Source organism: Elephas maximus, chromosome 20, assembly GCF_024166365.1.
Source record: "Elephas maximus indicus isolate mEleMax1 chromosome 20, mEleMax1 primary haplotype, whole genome shotgun sequence".
NCBI classification, from domain to species: domain Eukaryota; kingdom Metazoa; phylum Chordata; class Mammalia; order Proboscidea; family Elephantidae; genus Elephas; species Elephas maximus.
In genome coordinates this window covers 33,932,854-33,950,388 of record NC_064838.1, presented here as the reverse complement: position 1 = coordinate 33,950,388, position 17,535 = coordinate 33,932,854, and the positions used below count along the sequence as shown (strand labels likewise).

Sequence of the window (17,535 nt, the reverse complement as noted above, 5' to 3'; positions counted from 1 at the left end):
GCCCTGATTTTGCCCAAATCATGACCACCCTCCCTGTAAAAAGTGATTAAAAAAAAAAAAAAAAGACAATAGTGGTGTCTTGGTTTTCTAGTTCTGCTGCAACAGGAGTACTACAAGTAGGCGGTTTTAAAGAACAGAAATTTATTTTCTCAGTTTAGGAGGCTAGAAGTCCAAATTCTGGGCACCAGCAATAGGGGAAGCCTCCCCTTCTGTCAGCTGTGGGGGAAGAGCCTTGTCTCTTTTCAGCTTCTGTTCCTGAGTTCCTTGGCGAACTTCACGTGGCTTCTATCTTCCCCCGTTTGTGTTTGCTGATCTCTGCATCCATGTTGATTCTTACAACTCAGCAGTGATTAGGCATGAGACACACCCAACACTGGTAGGACCTTATAACAGAGAAAAACCTATTCCCAACTGGGATTACATCCACATGTATAGGGGTTAGGATTCTAACACGTACTTTTGGGAGACACAATTCAACCCATAACAAGTGGCCACTTTATTATTAACTTGGCTGATGTTCCTAATCCCTAGTGCAGAGACACCCTACACCCTACACCCTGTGGCTTAGGCCTGACACCTAGGGAGGTCTGTCCCTTCCTCCTAAACCAAGTCTTAATCTTAATATCAACTGATGCTGTACCCTGAGGCAATGAATGAACCAAGGTTGTAAGTGAGAAGAGAGCAGAGGGAGGCCGAAGGACAGGCCCTAGGTCATTTTTTACTTTGGGTGCAGGGAGGCTGAGAGAGGAGAGGGGGCGCATACAAGTTCCCACCTTTAGCACAGTGACCCTGACCCCTCGTAAACCAAATCTCCTCTGGGCCCCTAGTAAGCCTGTCCTCTGAGGCAGGAGCTGCGGTGCGGTGCGTGGGGATGGAGTGAGGTGGTGTTGAGAGGATGGAGCGTCTCCTCTACCATGCAGGCAGGACTCAGGACCTGACTGGAGTCTTCTGGGAGGGCGTGGTTAGAGAGGGGGATTCCAGCCTCCTGTTGGGTGGACACCCTGGGTGATACAATCAATTAAGATTAACGAGATAGGCTGCTAACCCAAAGGCTGGGGGTTTAATTCTACCCAGAGGCACCTTAGGAGAGAAGTCTGGCGTCCTGAAAAATCAGCCATTGAAAACCCTATGGAGCACAGTTCTACTCTGACACACATGGGGTCGCCATGAGTTGGAATCATGGAAAAACGTTCTGAGATGGGGACGATGAGGGCATGAAGTTAAGTTTGGGTAGGTTGTGTGGGAGAATCACGTATTCTGTTTTAGATATGATAAACCCAAATAATAGATTTATTAATAAATGGCAGCGATTATTCCTGCTCCTACCACACACACTTACGTAATGACTTCTGCACACACACGTTTCCTCTTAGCTTGCAGCTCAGCCCTGTGCCTCCGTCTTCTTCCCTTTACACCCCCACCCCCAGCCCCACATCCCCAGCTCCAGACAATAGCCCAGTAGCTGCCTGAGCCTCTCTGTGCTCCTAAAAACACCTGGAAAACCTGGTCAGCTCCTTTATCAGCAGTGGGAAATCTCGTTCAAAGGAAATCCCTGGGGCGAAAAGCGCTTTTAAGCCCTGAGAGAGCGAAGCCTGTCTGGGTTCAGCTCCTGGGCTTGCCAACCCTCTGGTCTTTCTCCTTCTGCTGCCGGGTAGGCAGGCAGACAGGTTTCCGGGCAGCTCCAGCCCATGGCTGGGTGGGAGATTCAGAAACACCGCAGCAGGGAGAAGGACAGAGATGTCCCTCTTTTACTGAGAAGATGACCCTGAGTCAAGATCTGAGTTAATCTGACCCATTTAGCTGTGGTGTAGTTTCTTCTATTTTTTTTTTCTCCTTGCCTCGCCTGTGTCAGAATAGCTTTTAAAGATATTTGTCAGGGAGCCAGCTGGGGAAAGCTGACAACTGTTTGAAGCCTGCTTGCTGCAGGAGACAACAGGCAGTGAGATCCTCCTAGTGCTGCTGCATCTCAGGGCGCCCAGGCGCAGTCTTTGTGAGTCACCTGCTTACCCAGGGGAGCCCTAGTGTGTGTGTGGAGTGTGTGGATTTTCTGTGCCATCCATGGCCCATAGAAGAATATCGAGTCTGGAAACAGCAACAACATCTAATTCTTAGACAGAGCTAGCTGTGTGCCAGACACTGTTGCAAGCAGTTTATGTATATTAACTCATTTCCTTCTCACAAACAACCCTATGGGGTGGGTACTGTCATTGTGATTTCCACTTTACAGATGAGAAGGCTGAAGCTTAGAAAGGATAACTAAGTTGTCCAAGGATACCCAGGTAAACATTGGTACCTTGGCTATGTGGTGGACAGGTGGGTGGATGGATGGGTTTATACCCAATAACTCATGATGAGTGGAGCTGACAGTGACCGCCGAGGAAGCTTAGCAGAGGAAAGGACTCTGTGGGGTCACTTCTGTTACCCTACCTTCCATTAGAATTTAAAAACAAAATCCTACAGTGTATGCAGACACAGCGTTAGTATTATTTTTATATGTTAAAGATCTTTGCGCTTGCTTTGAAATATAAGTAAGTTAATACTCACACACAATCAGGTTTCTACCAAGTGTGGGCACCCCTCAGGATATAAGCTATAAAACCAAACCCACTGCCTTCGAGTCAATTCTGACTCATACCAACCCTATAGGACAGAGTAGAGCTGCCCCATAGGGTTTCCTAGGCCGTAATCTTTAAGAAAGCAGACTGCCACTTACTTACTTCTTTCTCCCATGGAACATTGAGTCAATTCCCACTCATAGCAACCCTATAATGGAGGTTAAATAAATCATAGGCATAACCTCCCTGCTTCCCAAAAACTCTTTTCCCCAAACATCACTAGCTGTATGGTCTCGCCAAACACTTAATCTCCCTGCGGCTTAGATTTCTGGTCAGAACGTACCCATCGGCTAAAGCCCTTAATAATTGTATTCACAATGACGACGGCGGCCATTGACTGAGTCCCAGCTGTATGTCCGGACTACACTATACACTTTCATGCATTATCTTTTTTTCTTCTTCCATCTTTTTATTCTTGTGAGCGTTTTACTTTCTGAAGGATTTCAAGGGGTTTGACTTCTACGGTAATTTAAAAAATAGACTTTATTTTTAAAAGTTTTAGGTTTACCGAAAAATTGTGCAGACATTCGCAGACAGTACAGAGAGCCCCCATATATCCCCTTACGTCCTCCCCTTCCCCCCACACTGTTTCTCCCTTTAGTAACATCTTGCATTCTTGTGGCACATTTGTGACAATTGACGAACCAATATTGATATACTATTATTAAGTAAAGTTCATAGTTTAAGGGTCACACTTTGTGTTGTGCAATCCTATAGATTTTGACAAATGCATAATGTCATGTATCTGCCATTACGGTATCACACAGACCAGTTTCACTGCCCTAAAAATGCCCCATGCTCCACCTAGTCATCCCTCCCCTTACCTCCTGACCCCCTGGCATCCACTGATCTTTTTACTGCATCTATAATTTTGCCTTTTCCAGAATGTCACATTGTTGGAATCATCTAGTATGTAACCATTGCAGACTGGCTCCTTTCACATAGCAATATGAATTTAAGGTACTCGGAATTGACTCGACGGCAGTGGGTTTGGTTTTTTGGGTTTCCTAGTCTTTTGGTAGTTTTATAGCTTGTTGCTTCTTATCATTGAATAATACTCCATTGTATGAATGCACCAGTTTGCTTACCCACTCCCCTATGGAAAGACATCTCGGTTGCTTCCAATTTGTGTTATCTTTTACTCCTCATAACAACCCTTACAGATAAGGCAACTGAGGTATACAGAAGTACAGGTGTAACTTGCCCAAGGTCACTCAGACAGGGAGTGACAGAGCTCGGTCCTTGAAGTACCTCAAGGGCAAGAGACATATCCTCACTGTTTAACCCAGTTGGGGCTGGCTAGAGAGGAGGAAGTATTTGATGGATAAACGTGTGTGTGGGAAGAGATATGGTTGGGCTGTAGCCTAAATAGGAACCCCCCCACACCCCTTTCCACCAAAGTGACTCCATAAGCTTTGAGGAGGTCTGGGAGCCCTTCAAAATTGTGTACAACATTTTGCACAGATGGGAGTCCACATATACCATCTGTTTGACCTTCCACATTCCAAAAGGTTAAGAACTACTAAATGTGCTGTATGAGGACAAAGAGGAAAGGACTCATGAAAAACGGAAACAGAATTTGTGTTAAGGTAAACCAAAAGAAAAAACCAAACCCAGTGCTGTCTAGTCGATTCCGACTCATAGCGACCCTACAGGACAGAGTAGAACTGCCCCATAGAGTTTCCAAGGAGCACGTGGCGAATTCGAACTGCCGACCCTTTGATTAGCAGCCGTAGCACTTAACCACTATGCCACCAGGATCTCCTGTGTTAAGGTACAGAAGAAAAATAACTTTTTAGAATATTGTCTTAATAAGAACTAAAAACTGGGAACAAGAGGCACAGTGGAAAATAAGGATACAGTGACAGATTTGTGGAATGATAATTCAGGTGCCAAGCAGAGAAGAGGAATCAGAGAGGTCATGAAAAGTCACTAGGTTAATGACACTCCGTTCCCAGAGACAGGGGGCCACAGCATGCCATGATGCAGGGTCACAGGGCATTGCACCAGGGACAAGACAATGACAAGCTGGAATTGTAGGAAAACCAAAAACCAAACCCACCACTGTCAAGTTGATTCTGACTCATAGCAACCCTATAGGACAGACTAGAACTGCCCCATAGAGTTGCCAAGGAGTGCCTGGTGGATTTGAACTGCCAACCTTTTTGGTTAGTAGCCATAGCACGTAATCACTACACCACCAGGAATTGTAGGAGAGGGCTTATATATGGAAGCAGGTTGTGGTTAGTGAGTTTGTGCAAGCTTCCTGGGGATTGGGCGTTTTGAATAGTTCTGTAGACTAAGGGGTATAGAGGCTGTCCCTAGGTATTGGGTACCTGGCCCCAGGGCAGTTAGAACTGGTCCATAGTAGCCCAGGAACCTAAGAGCCTGATAAGGGGAGTGATTGGATAGTGGACTTACCGAAGAGGAACAGACCTGCCTCAAATTGTGTCAAGACAGCATTTTAAGAAAATGGTATTACGGTCAACTACTGTTTTATGTTTTGAGAAACCAAAGTCCAGAGAAGTTTGATGACTTGCTTGAGGTTACAGAGCAGAGTGCAGATCAGAGCCTACAACTGCAGCATCCTGAGCCCCAGCCCAAGCTGTCTTCAGCAGGTTGCTTCCTGTCCTTCCCCAGAGAAGCCAGGGCCTTCCAAGCAAGGCTCCCAGACTGCACCTCTGCTGATCTCATGGACGCTCTTTCCCTTGCTTTCTTTCTAGAAGTGGAGCAGATTGAGGCCATCGCCAAGTTTGACTATATGGGGCGGTCCCCCCGTGAGCTGTCCTTCAAGAAGGGGGCCTCACTGCTACTGTACCACCGCGCCTCAGAGGACTGGTGGGAGGGCCGCCACAACGGCGTGGACGGACTCATCCCACATCAGTACATAGTCGTACAGGACATGTGAGTGGGAGTTGGGACCCTATATGAAAAATGCAGTAATGGGTTGGTGATGTCTGGAAGGGGCACAGGCAGGGAGGTGCTGGGTTATATGCCAGCTATTTGCTCTCCCTGTTACAATACACCTGGTCTTCTCTAAGAATGAGTTGTATCTAACTTCCCCTTAAATGGTGATCCACTTGACAAATATGCAAATTGCTCATTCTTCAGAGTATACAGACACAGCATTAGGTGCCTCTGGCCCACCATTTTGACCCATGTGACAGCCTTCAGGGCATTCATCACCCACTGCGGGTCTCAGGGTCCAGTGGATCTTGCCATGGACCTCCACCCTCCTGGGCCACTGTGTAAGCCAGTGGCCAGCCCATTGCCTCCTTAACTGCCTGCTGTGCTCCAACCCTGAGGTGGCTTCTTAAGGGATTGGGCAGAAACAACCCTCTTCCTTTCGAGTTAATAGGGCACTACTTTTTATGATGATTCCTGGGGCTAAAAAAAGACCTTGCGTTCCAAATGCCTAGCCCTACCAGAAGGCCCAGACAGTCCGCACCTTCCGTTTCTTTGAAAGCTATTGAAGGGTCCAGTACATACACACCTTATGATCTCTTGTCAATCTTAGCTGGAATTAATCTGTCAGGGAAGCAGCCACCAAGCTGGATCCCAAGGGCAAGGAATGAAAGGCATAAGTTTTGATGGAATAGGGAAGGTCCGAAGCCAGAGAAAAAGCCAGGACCATACAAACTCCAAGTGTCTGCCAAAATGGAGCATCCATGGCAGCCTTCCAAAGTCCCCAGGCTCTTAGGGCAGGGGCAAGTCACTGGGAAGGACAGGGCAGTGGAAAGAGGCTGGCAGGGCACCCAAATGAGCTCAAGCCACCTCACAGTTGTCCAGAGCCGTGGGTGTGGAGATGAGGGATGGAGGGTCCTTCTTCCTCCCTTGTTTAGCCCCAAAGCATTCCTCGTGGAGCCACAGACTCAGCAGTCAACACTCAGTCCTCAACTTACAGACTTTACCTCCCCCCACCCCCGCCCCCACCCCCACCCCCACCCCCGCCGCCGCATTTCACCAATACACCCTCTAGCATTTAGCCTTGTCCTAGCCCAGAGCAGCCTGAGAGAGAAGAACAGAGGGCAAAGGGGAAGGTAGGCCTGGGCGGTGGGATAGAAGAGGGTCTCTGCTGGAGAAACTGAGTTCAGAAACGATGTTGAGGGCATGCCTGGTGCAGAGCATGGCGTGGGAAGGTAGGTCGTCCTGAGCTGTGGGCACAACTGAGCCATGAGGCACGTGTTGGTTCAGCCCCTCAGGGTGATCTCAAGGAGCCCTGGGTTCTCTGGAGGAATGCACCCCCAATTCATGTCTGTCGTTCTCCCCAGGGACGATGCCTTCTCGGACAGCCTGAGCCAAAAGGCTGACAGCGAGGCCAGCAGTGGGCCACTGCTGGATGACAAGGCCTCCTCCAAAAACGACCTCCAGTCCCCCACGGAGCACATCTCGGACTACGGCTTTGGGGGGGTGATGGGCCGGTAGGAAACTGGATTCATTTTCCCTGCTAATGCCAGACCAGTTCATGTCTGATTGAGTGTAAGCAAGGGGGCAGGAAGGAGAGAAGGAGGCTGCTGGGGCCCAGTTTTCCCCACAAGATGTGATCTTGGCCCAACTGGGTGGGCTGGCTGGATTTGGCCCAAAAGTGCTGGATATAAAACAAGCCCATCATGGGGTAGCATCATGGAGAAGGGGGAGGAAAGACATATTGGCAACTCAGTGCTTTTATTTAAAATAATAATAATAAAAGGAGAGAGAGAGTTACAAATCAGCCAGTATTATTCCTCTCTCTCCAGTTCCTGCACCTCCTCCTCACTTTCTGTGGAAGACTTGTTATATTAAAAAAAATTAAAACTCATACGCTCCCTGGAATGCCCTACATAAACAGAAAACTCACACCCACTCATGCCGTGGGGAAAACTGACACTCAGCACCACCCATTTATTTAGTGGGAGCAGATTTTTCAATTTCTCTGCTGCCTGGGTATGGGCCAGGCTGTGTCACATGACCTTTCTAGCATGTCATTTTCAGGACGGATATAGTCCAAAGTATGTGGCTGTTAAAAAAGAAGAAAGAAAAGGGAAAAAGAAAAGAAAAGTGGACGGTCTCTGACTACTTTCTTAGTCAGATTCTGAAAGTGTCCTATCTGTGTGTCTTACCGTGGCGGGGTCATGTGATCAACACACAAGGGTAGGTACTTGGCCATAGAGCCAAGGAAGTCAGTCACAATGGAGCCTAACTATGAATTTATCTCAGCAGAAGCCCTGTTGCCTCTTTTGGGCATGCCCTCATCAGTTCAGCAAGTAGCTCAGGGCACGAGATAGATGATAAAATTGGGGCAAAGTGAAAGGCCAGGGTAGGTAGATGAAAAAGCCATGGTCCCTGGACTTCTAAGAGGGCCAAATCTCCTGCCTCTTTTTCTCTCCCTCTTCCTTCCCTCACCTACTTTTTTCTTCTTTCTCAGTACGTCTCCCTCTCTGACACCTGTGCTTTAGTCCTGTGGGGGTGCCCACAGGCATTGCTTAGCTTGGCTTCTGGCCATACTGAACTTGGTCCCCCAGTCACAATCCATTCCTAGCACACGGCCCTCCTCCCCAGCCCTCCTTACCACTTCCAGCCTCCCCTCCCCTCACTAGTGCCTTGGGATCCTTTGGACCTCATAGGATGTGGCAGAGTCTCTTGGGTGTAGACCTGTTCATCTTCAAGGTGTTTTCATACCTGCTGAACCTCCCTCCAAGATGGGCCAGGAATAGTATGCTCATTTAACAGATTAATAAAATGATCAGAAAGAGGACCCAGGACAGCATGTGACAGAGCCAGGACAAAGACTCACCCCCCGACACACCCTTGGTCCCCTTTTCACTCCATGGAGCCTCCACAAGGAGTGAAAGATTTCCAATGCATGAAAGGGGTGTCCCATCAAGTGACTAGGAAACCCTGGTGGCATGGTGGTTAAGAGCTACAGCTGCTAACCAAAAGGCTGGCAGTTCAAATCCACCAGGCACTCCTTAGAAACCTTAAGGGGCAGTTCTACTCTGCCCTATTGGGTCACTATGAGTCGGAATTGACTCCACGGCAATGGGTTATCAAGTGACTAGTTTTCCAAGTTCTGAAAAGGCCTCATGGAAGTAGCCCTTTGCTGGGGGTGGATGACAACACTGGATTCTGTTCGACTCCCAGGGGGCTCTTGCTGTGCTTGGAGGGAGCTGGTGACTGTGGCACAGTCAAGCCTCTATACTTCAGACCCTGTAGAAGCCGGTCGGTGTCCTGGAAATCTCTGAACCGCTTAAGATTGCTTCTTGAGCTGAACTAACCACCCACAGAGTGTCCCCAGGTTGAAATCTTATTGGCCTTGACTTAACCTGTAGACAAGATTTATTTTGTAATTAGCACCTCTACTGTCTGCAAATGAGGTGCTGTCTGCGGTTTGTAAGCAAAGTGCAGAGTAAACTTCCGCCTGCAGCCGGTACTCGGAGCCAGGCCTCGCCTTGCAGAATCCCTGAGGCTTTACTGTACCCACTCCCCAGACGGGGGTGTCGAGCGTGGCGTGGGGTGGGCTGACTCTGAGACCTGCCGGGGTTGACCTCTGCCCCTGCCCCCCACCCCCGGCTCCTTTGCAGAGTGCGGTTGCGATCTGACGGAGCTGCCATCCCCAGGCGCCGAAGTGGGGGCGACACACACAGCCCGCCCCGCGGCCTGGGCCCCAGCATAGACACGCCGCCCCGGGCCGCCGCCTGCCCCAGCAGTCCCCACAAAGTCCCCCTCACCAGGGGGAGGATCGAGAGCCCCGAGAAGCGGCGGATGGCGACGTTTGGGAGCGCCGGCAGCATCAACTACCCCGACAAGAAGGCGCTCTCAGAGGGGCACTCGATGAGGTCGACGTGCGGCTCCACCAGGCACAGCAGCCTGGGGGACCACAAGTCCCTGGAGGCTGAGGCCCTGGCAGAAGTAAGGGCTAGCGAGACCCCTGAGGGGCTGCGGGAGGGGGCTGCACAGTGGACGGCCGCCTCAGCCTTCAGGCCAGGCTCAAGGCTGAGCCAGAACCAAAGCTAATTCGCTGGCTGCCCTTCCCCGCTGGGCCTCCCGGTGGCAGGAAAGCCTTGAGGGCAGCCACTAGCTGGCTTTTCTGGACTGTGCAGCTACAAAGGGGAGCTGGGGCTCAGGGGATCCAGGTAGTAGAGTTCCCACCAATTCTCTGGTCTCAAGATGTCCTTCAGGATTTAGATTTGAACCCAATTAAAGAGGTTGTTTGGGGAACTTGGAACACTACCAACAAAAGTAGTGTGTGTGAAGCTTTCTTTTGGAAGGAGGTGGAGAGCGGTCACGGTCCCCACCAGCCCCTCGCCCCACCGTGTCTCTCCCCATCTCCACGCTGGACTAATGCAAGCGCTGCCTAAACAACTCAGCTGATCTGTCTCTGAGCTTTCTCTTCTTCCGGCTCACACTCTGACAGGGTAGAGCGGTGGTGGAGGGGTGATAATTACGTCTTATTAAAGTTATGCCTTTCAGCTCATGCTGGCCTAGAGCAGACAGTAGTGATGTCAGTAAATCACAAAACAAATCAGTTGCTTTTGGCAACCCCGTGTGTGCAGAGTAGAACTAAAAAAAAACAAAACAAAAAAAAAATTTCCAGGGCTGTGACCTTTAGGAAGCAGGTCAGCAGGCCTGTCTTCTGAAGCACCTCTGGATAGGTTCGAACCACCAAACTTCCAGTAAGAAGTGCAGTGCTTAACTGTTTTTGCCACCCAGGGACTACTAATTATGTGTTGTTGTGTGCTGTCCATAGAGGTTTTAATTTAAGCAGAGCAAGTGATGATAGTGCAGGCAGGCTTGATCACTGCTGGGGTGGCATGAGGACAGCATCCCCATCAGAGAAGGGGAGAGTACTTTGTCTCTCCCTTCACGAGTAAATCCCCCCACACCTACTCTTTTGGATTAAGGGGTAAAAGACCCCTTCTTAAGACTGACGATGTCATGGGGCAAGGGGTAAGTGTTATGGGGAAGCATAAAAGCCAATATTAGCTCTTAGTCAGAGCATCAGTAGTCCCTTAACAAATCCAAAAGGAGAGACTAGGACAATGAAGTGAGGAAGAACAGGGGACCCTGTCGGAGGCCAGACTGGAATCATCCTGGGGGGCCTGGGCATTCAAGGACCGAGAAAGGAGAGGATGTGAAAGAAGACTTGGTACAGAAAGGGACTGGCAGAGCATATCCAAAATTCTACCTTGTCAGCCTCACTAAATGCGTGCATTTTTCAGCATTAGCCTCCGTGCAGGCGGAAAAGCAATCTGTCTTGAGAAATAACCACCTTTTGTGGAGGGTGGCTTCCAGCAGTGGTCTTATTGTCCCCTAACGGCCAGTGGCTGGGCTCTGGCCCAGCTCAGCCTAAGCGGCTCCTCTTCATCTGTGTGAGGTCGAGGAGCCTCTGTACCATTCTAGGTGAGCCACAGGCTCTGGCTAGAAGGAGCTGGAAAACCACTGTCTGGCTGCTTACAAAGCCTCATCACATCCATTCTCTCATGCCATCTTCACAGTAGACTTAGGAGCTTTCACAGACGAGGTTCAGAGCAACTGAAAATTGCCCAAGGTCACAGAGCCAGCAAGTCTCTTCTCTCAAAATTCCAGGGCCCTTTGTCCTTTCCAGAGTCCCTGGGTGGTACAGTTAATGCACCTGGCTGCTGACGGAAAGGTTGGAGGGTGAGATCCATCCACAGATGCACCGGAAGTAAGACCTGGAGATCTCCTTCTGAAAAATCAGCCGTTGAAAACCCTGTGGAACACAATTCTACTCTGACAGCATGGAGTCACCACGAGTCTGAACCGACTCTGTGGCAATCGGTTTTATACTTGCCTAATAAAATAAGAGTTTGTTCTAAATGAGATTCTGAGGCCCAGAGAAGCGAAGTAACTCGATCAAGATCACAGAACAAGGAAGCGGCAGAGCTGGGATTTGACCAGGTCTGTCTGCTTCCAGAGCCCACCCTCTTAAGCAATGGTCTAAACTGGCCGTTGTAGGTCTCCTTACTGTGTAGGACATTGCACGGGGGGGGTACCCACATTGATTCTCTCATTTGGTCCTAAGATGACTTGGGGGTTTAATCTCCAACCCAGCCATGAGACCACCCCCCCATCCCAAGAAGGCCACAAGCTGACTAGCACCCAGGCCTCTGGACTGTGTAATGACCAGAGTTCTCTCTGTCCCCAGGACATCGAGAAGACCATGAGCACGGCCCTGCATGAGTTGCGGGAACTCGAGAGGCAGAACACGGCCAAGCAGGCGCCAGATGTGGTGCTAGACACCCTGGAGCCTCTGAAGAACCCGCCGGGCCCCATCAGCTCGGAGCCCGCCAGTCCTCTGCACACCATCGTCATTCGCGACCCAGATGCTGCCATGCGCCGAAGCAGCAGCTCCTCCACCGAGATGATGACCACCTTCAAGCCAGCCTTGTCCGCCCGCCTTGCAGGCGCCCAGCTGCGTCCGCCCCCCATGCGGCCAGTGCGGCCGGTGGTCCAGCACCGGTCCAGCAGCAGCAGCAGCTCGGGCATGGGCAGCCCAGCCGTGACGCCCACTGAGAAGATGTTCCCCAACAGCTCAGCGGACAAGTCAGGCACCATGTGACCTACAGGAGGGGCGGCACCGCTGTGGCCCACTGTGGCGCACCATGGCCTAGGGTGGCCTCTGGTGGCCTCCACTTCCTCCCCAGTGCCCTGGCCTAATGGGAAAGACCAGAAGGCCAACCTGGGAGGCTGTGTCTGTGCAGAGCTGAGGCCAAGGGCATTCGCCGCAGCTCGTGTTCAGCCATGTGGATCCAACGGACCCCTCGTGTGTAAACAGACACCCCAAGGAGGGCAGGAGCAAGAGCAGCCCCAAATAGAGTGTTTCCTCAGATTGTGGCAAATGTTAACTGGCGTCTCCCACATAGTGTCACTGGAAAATTATTCTCTCTACGTACATACATATGCACATATATATGTGTATGCATATATGCATACACACATATATGTATGTATGTGTCTGTAGGTGTGTGTATATATATATATTTATGCATCTATATACATATACTAGATCTGGACACACATACTAAATGTATATAGTATCTCCTTTTTCTTTTTATGAAACTTAGATTTACCTCAGACTCATGCCACCAAACATCTCCCGCTGAGTGATTTGGTGGGACTTGCAGGGACTTTTCTGGGAGAATCTAGAGGCCCACAGTAACTGCGAATGAAGCAATACACCACTCACCTGCAGAAACAGAACAAAAACACTCTCCCACTGTTTTCAGAGTTGTGGCCTTCCAGAACAGTCTGCCCCTGAAGGAAGGGTGGGGCAGGCGGTACCCCAAGCAGGCTGCTCCTAGAGGCGGGGAACCCTTCATGGAAAACCTCCTTCTGCCCCACAGACCCTGCCCTTCCACCCGGAGGCCAAAGGCCAACTGTACCCCGCAAAGCACGGGAGGAAGTTGGCGAGAAGAACCCCAGACCATGGACCCCTTGTGTTTGTACGTAGAAGAAGAGGGCAATGAGAACCTGAGCCCCATCGTAGCACAGTGTTATGTGTGGTTGGAAAAAAGGGAAAAATAATAACGATACAGTGGTGTGGAAAACTTCGAAACCTAGAAATGCTGTAGGAATAAACCCTGTGGCAACCATAGAGCTTTAACTTCTACCGTTTTCAAAATATTTGATTTCTTCTTTTCCTCTTTCTACTAATTATACTGTGTCAGATTTGGAACTAAACAGGCGAGGAGGCTTTGAGTCCATCTAATTTCCTGTCAGGCCTTGAAGACTTTGGCTGGTGCCCTGTTGCATGAAGCGCTTGAGCCTAAAGCGCCCAGCTCAGACCAGGGGCTGAAGAGGGGGGATCCGACACACTTTCTGCACTAGAGACCACCATCGCGGTTGAGTTTATGCAAGTGAAATACCCTCCCTCACTCCCTCCCCTCCCCCCATCAAACCCTCCAGAGCATTTAATGTAGATGAATATGGTGATGAGACAGGTGGGTGATCTTCAGAAATAATGAGCAAGGCTTCTGCCTCCTGGCAGGGAAAGGGCCTTCTGGTCCGTTCTGATTTGAATGTGTTTTACTTCCTCTTTTGATCTCTTGACTTTTGTTTTCTAGAGGTAGCCTGTTTCTGGATAATGGAATGCAGGTGCATCCTGTTCTAACGGGACGTTTTGACTTACTGCCTCACGGCCAAGCCAAGGGTCTCCTTCCCACTGTACTCAAGCTGCATCTCTTTTTCCTCTCTCAAGGCCTCTGCATGTATCTCCATGGCTGTGGTTTGGAGTCAAAATCTTGTGTTAGTCCCAGCCCTGCCACTCAGGAACTGGGTGACTTGGAGCATGGCACTCCACCTCACTGAGCCTCAGTTTCCTGCTCCATAAAATGAGAATAATAAAGATAAAATGGTGATGTAAGTGAATGAGCTTTGAAAATTGGAAAGCATTGTACAAACACCTTTGCTCTTGTTATTATCATTAGCAAGGTTAGTCTTTTAGCTCACAAACACACCTTTTGAAACTTCCTAATGGTATTTGAGAAGTGGGTGGTGGAATTTCCCTACCAGCTTAGTAAGAGCCCTGAAGCAGAGCCCTACAGATAGAGTGACCTCACTGAAGCTTGAAATCCCCTCATTAGCGTTGCAACTCACTGGACTCAGCTTTGTCCTCTCCTCTGGTTCTCTTTAAAAAGGCAGATACACCCCAGAAGGTGGGGCCTTTAAGAGACTGATACCTGGGTGTATAGGAATTGCAGTCATTCTGCCATGCCTGAAAGCGCCAGCATCGAGACCACATGGTGGAGGCAACAATTGAGAAAGGGCACAAAAAGAATGGCAGGGGGAGGCCAATGACAAACTTGACCTTCCTCGTTTCACCTAGAATGAACCCCTCTCTTATAGCTCCTGGAGATGAAAGGGCCTTCAGCTGGGAGCCCTTTGAGCAAAAAGATATTAGTCCATTTTACAGCTTAAGAAAGCAAGGCTTTGGGATGTGCAGTGACTTGCCCGAGATCTCATGGATAGCCTAGGGTGGACTGTCTCAGGCTAGTGAAGTCATTTATTTGCAAGGATGCTATGCTGTCCATCCAGAACACAAAACTTCTCGTTTCTACTCCAGAGATACTGCCTGACCTTAAATCTAGTAATCTCCCATGTCATGTCGTGTTCTCTGCCCTGACTACCAGACAAAAAGTGAAAATTTGAGTTGACTAATCTGTTGCCTGATACATGTAACACCAGTCTCTGAATGGACTAACTTTATTATCCCTTACTAGGAATGAACCTGCCTTCCACCGACTCACACCACCATGGCAGAGCCTTAGCTGATTTCTCTAATCACCCACTTTTCCATTGGGAAGTGGTTGATGGCCTCACATTTAGGAGAGCTCGCACATTTAGGAGGTGGAGGACGTGTTCCCCCTCACCCAGCCCCTGATCTGAGCCCTGATGCAGAGCCAAATGGAACGCTACACCCCTGCTGCTCACCTTCTCACCCAGCGCTATGCATGTCTCCGTTGCCCTCCACGTGTGTCCAATCCCATCGGCGTTCCCGGGCATTGGCATCTCCTCCTGACTCCTGCCTGTGTTAGTCCACTATATATTGGTGTATTTGCTTCAATGCTGGAAAGTAACTGTTAAAATGTGAAACTGTAATTTTTAAAAAGGTTACAATTAAATTATAGCCAATGCCACTCACCAAATCTTTGCACCTAGTAGATAGATCAATGTAAAAACCAATACCGAAACTTAACTGTACAGTGAGTATGGGGGGAAATGTAGTAACCTAGTTAGTAGTCCTCAATATAACCAATTGTACAAGGGGAAGTGGTGTTTACCTACTTGTCCATCGCCATCGCTGAAAGCTGTACTGATGAGTTAGTTGATAACTTGCTTCACAGAGTGATTTCTTTCCTTAAACTTTGACTTGCCCTGAGGTCAAGCCTTTCGTCTCTACGTGTAACCGATGTTCAGTCTCTTTTAGGAATGAACCAGCAAGATGTTCATTTAAAACTGACCAAAGACAGTTAATTCCTGGTCCAGTTTCTTGGGCCTCATGGCCCAGCTGCTGCTGAAGACCACCAGTGGCCAACGTTTCTGGGATAAAATTGAGAACAAGCCGTGCTTCCTACCCCACTCTCCTTCCCCCGTTCTTCCCCTTTCCTCTTAAAGAGCTGCTCTGAACTGTGGGATTCTGTGAATACTCTTGCCTTTCCTTGTTTTCAGTGCTAATGATTTCTCACCTCGAAGCGCCTTTTGAACCCTGAACAGAGCGCACAATTGGAGGGAATAGTGGGCTTGGGAATTAGACTTGGAAGTCTTTTCTCTGCGGTCACCAGGCCAGAGGTCAGAAGACAAATGGATTCCCAAGGGATGAAAGGTTCCTATTCACTGAAGAAATCAGAGTGGGAAGAGACACAGGGAAATCGAGCCATCTTTTGGCTACCGGCTGGAACCAGCAGTTCAGAGATCTGCCTTATAAACATTTCAGAACTGGTTTGCGGTACACAAAGGGGAGCCGGTGTAGGGAAGGGCCTTTATGTGGGCTTTCTTCTCTGTTGGAGTCCCTTGGAGTGCCTTGTTGGGTATATTTCTTTCTCATTCAGGAGGCATGGATACGGAGGCCTGCCCATGACCTGGTCGTGTTTTGGCACTCAGCGCACGTACACAGCTGACGGAAAACCATCACAAGGACTAATGGTTTTTCCTCTCAGTCTTTCTAGTCCTAACTTTTCACACATCCAGATACTTCCAACCTAGGGCAAATGCCCCATTCTCCTGAGGAACCCAGAAAGAAGAATGGCTGGCTCACAACCATGGTGGTGGGCTCTGTTGGACTTGGAGGGGACGAGGAGGAAAAGGCAGAAAGGGGTGAGCCGAGGTGTAGCTGATTTTCTGCTATGCAGAGCTAATGCTGACGTTTCATGTCAACTTCCCCGGTTCTCTGGGGGTCTCCTCTTTCCTGAGCAGTGATGTAGAGAATCCCCCACGTACCCAACGCTGCCCAGGGGAGCTGCGAGAAGGGACTTTGCTGTCAGGTCTGAGTCCTCCTGGCCTCTCTGGGGTTGATCTGCCCGTGTCCCACTGTCCCATCCTCTGGGACTGGCCAAATGGCCGTCGCTGCCCCTCACCGACCCCTCCTTTCTGTGGGAACTGCCCCAGGCAAATCACAAAGCTTCTGTTCCTTGAACCAGAACAACTAGAGTGCACTTTTCCTTCCTTGGCTGGGAGTAGACCCTGGCTAGAGTTCTGCTCTGGCTCTCGTGCCCAGCAGTGTGACTGTTTACATGGTTTGGCAATAGGTTTGATTCTGATTGCTTCAGAGTGGCTGGTCTATTTCGTTCTGTTTGGTTTCTTTCTTCCCCAAATTGTGTCAGGAAAAACAAATTGAAACCACCCTAGGAAATTGCTGGTTGCCTGTCCCCAAGTGATGACAAGTGTTGCCCCCTCCTGGATATTGTTTCTCTACCTTACGACCAAACTCCTGTCCCATAGAGTGTCTGACTGGTTCCTCTGTCGCGTATTCTGATGGTGCCTGCTGGTTTGACGTGGAGCTTTCCTGTGAAATAAAACAGCTTAACTTTTCTCAGATGTGCTCTGGTGGCTTTTTGAAGGGGCAAGTGCCATGGGGGCGGAGGGACCTTAGCGGGGGTGTGTGGTGTGTTCCTGCCTTCCTGTCCTTTCTGTCTGTGTGTTTTCCCCAGCCTCTGCCTCTGCAATGCCCTTTAGCTCAGAACCAGCAATGTGAAGGCCAGGGCTATGTAAGGGGCAGACTGCTTCAACTGTAGAGCTGATGGTAGGAGGTAACTGCCTGGTGACTGCTGGGAAAGCAGGAACTGGAAATGTCAAAGCCATGGCAAATGGGAGCAGGAGCTGTTGTCTTCTGAAAGGGTCTCCAGAAGTTTAAGACATATCACCAGGGGCCATAGGGTATTGACTTCCAGTGTGAAGGCATAGGTAACATTTCAGTATTCATGGT

General features: G+C 49.6%; 1 protein-coding gene across 3 annotated transcripts in view; it reads left to right on the top strand.

Annotated features, from left to right (window-relative positions):
* SRGAP3 (SLIT-ROBO Rho GTPase activating protein 3) overlaps positions 1 to 17,141 on the top strand; it is a 333,060-nt gene extending 315,919 nt beyond the window's left edge. For all 3 annotated transcript variants that reach the window (XM_049863437.1, XM_049863436.1, XM_049863435.1), the window contains exons 19-22: positions 5,339 to 5,519; positions 6,887 to 7,036; positions 9,176 to 9,503; positions 11,761 to 17,141. In XM_049863437.1, coding sequence (XP_049719394.1) covers positions 5,339 to 5,519; positions 6,887 to 7,036; positions 9,176 to 9,503; positions 11,761 to 12,174 — 1,073 coding nt within the window. In that variant the 3' untranslated portion in view covers positions 12,175 to 17,141. The remainder of the gene's footprint in view (positions 1 to 5,338; positions 5,520 to 6,886; positions 7,037 to 9,175; positions 9,504 to 11,760) is intronic.
* Positions 17,142 to 17,535: the final 394 nt, after the last annotated feature.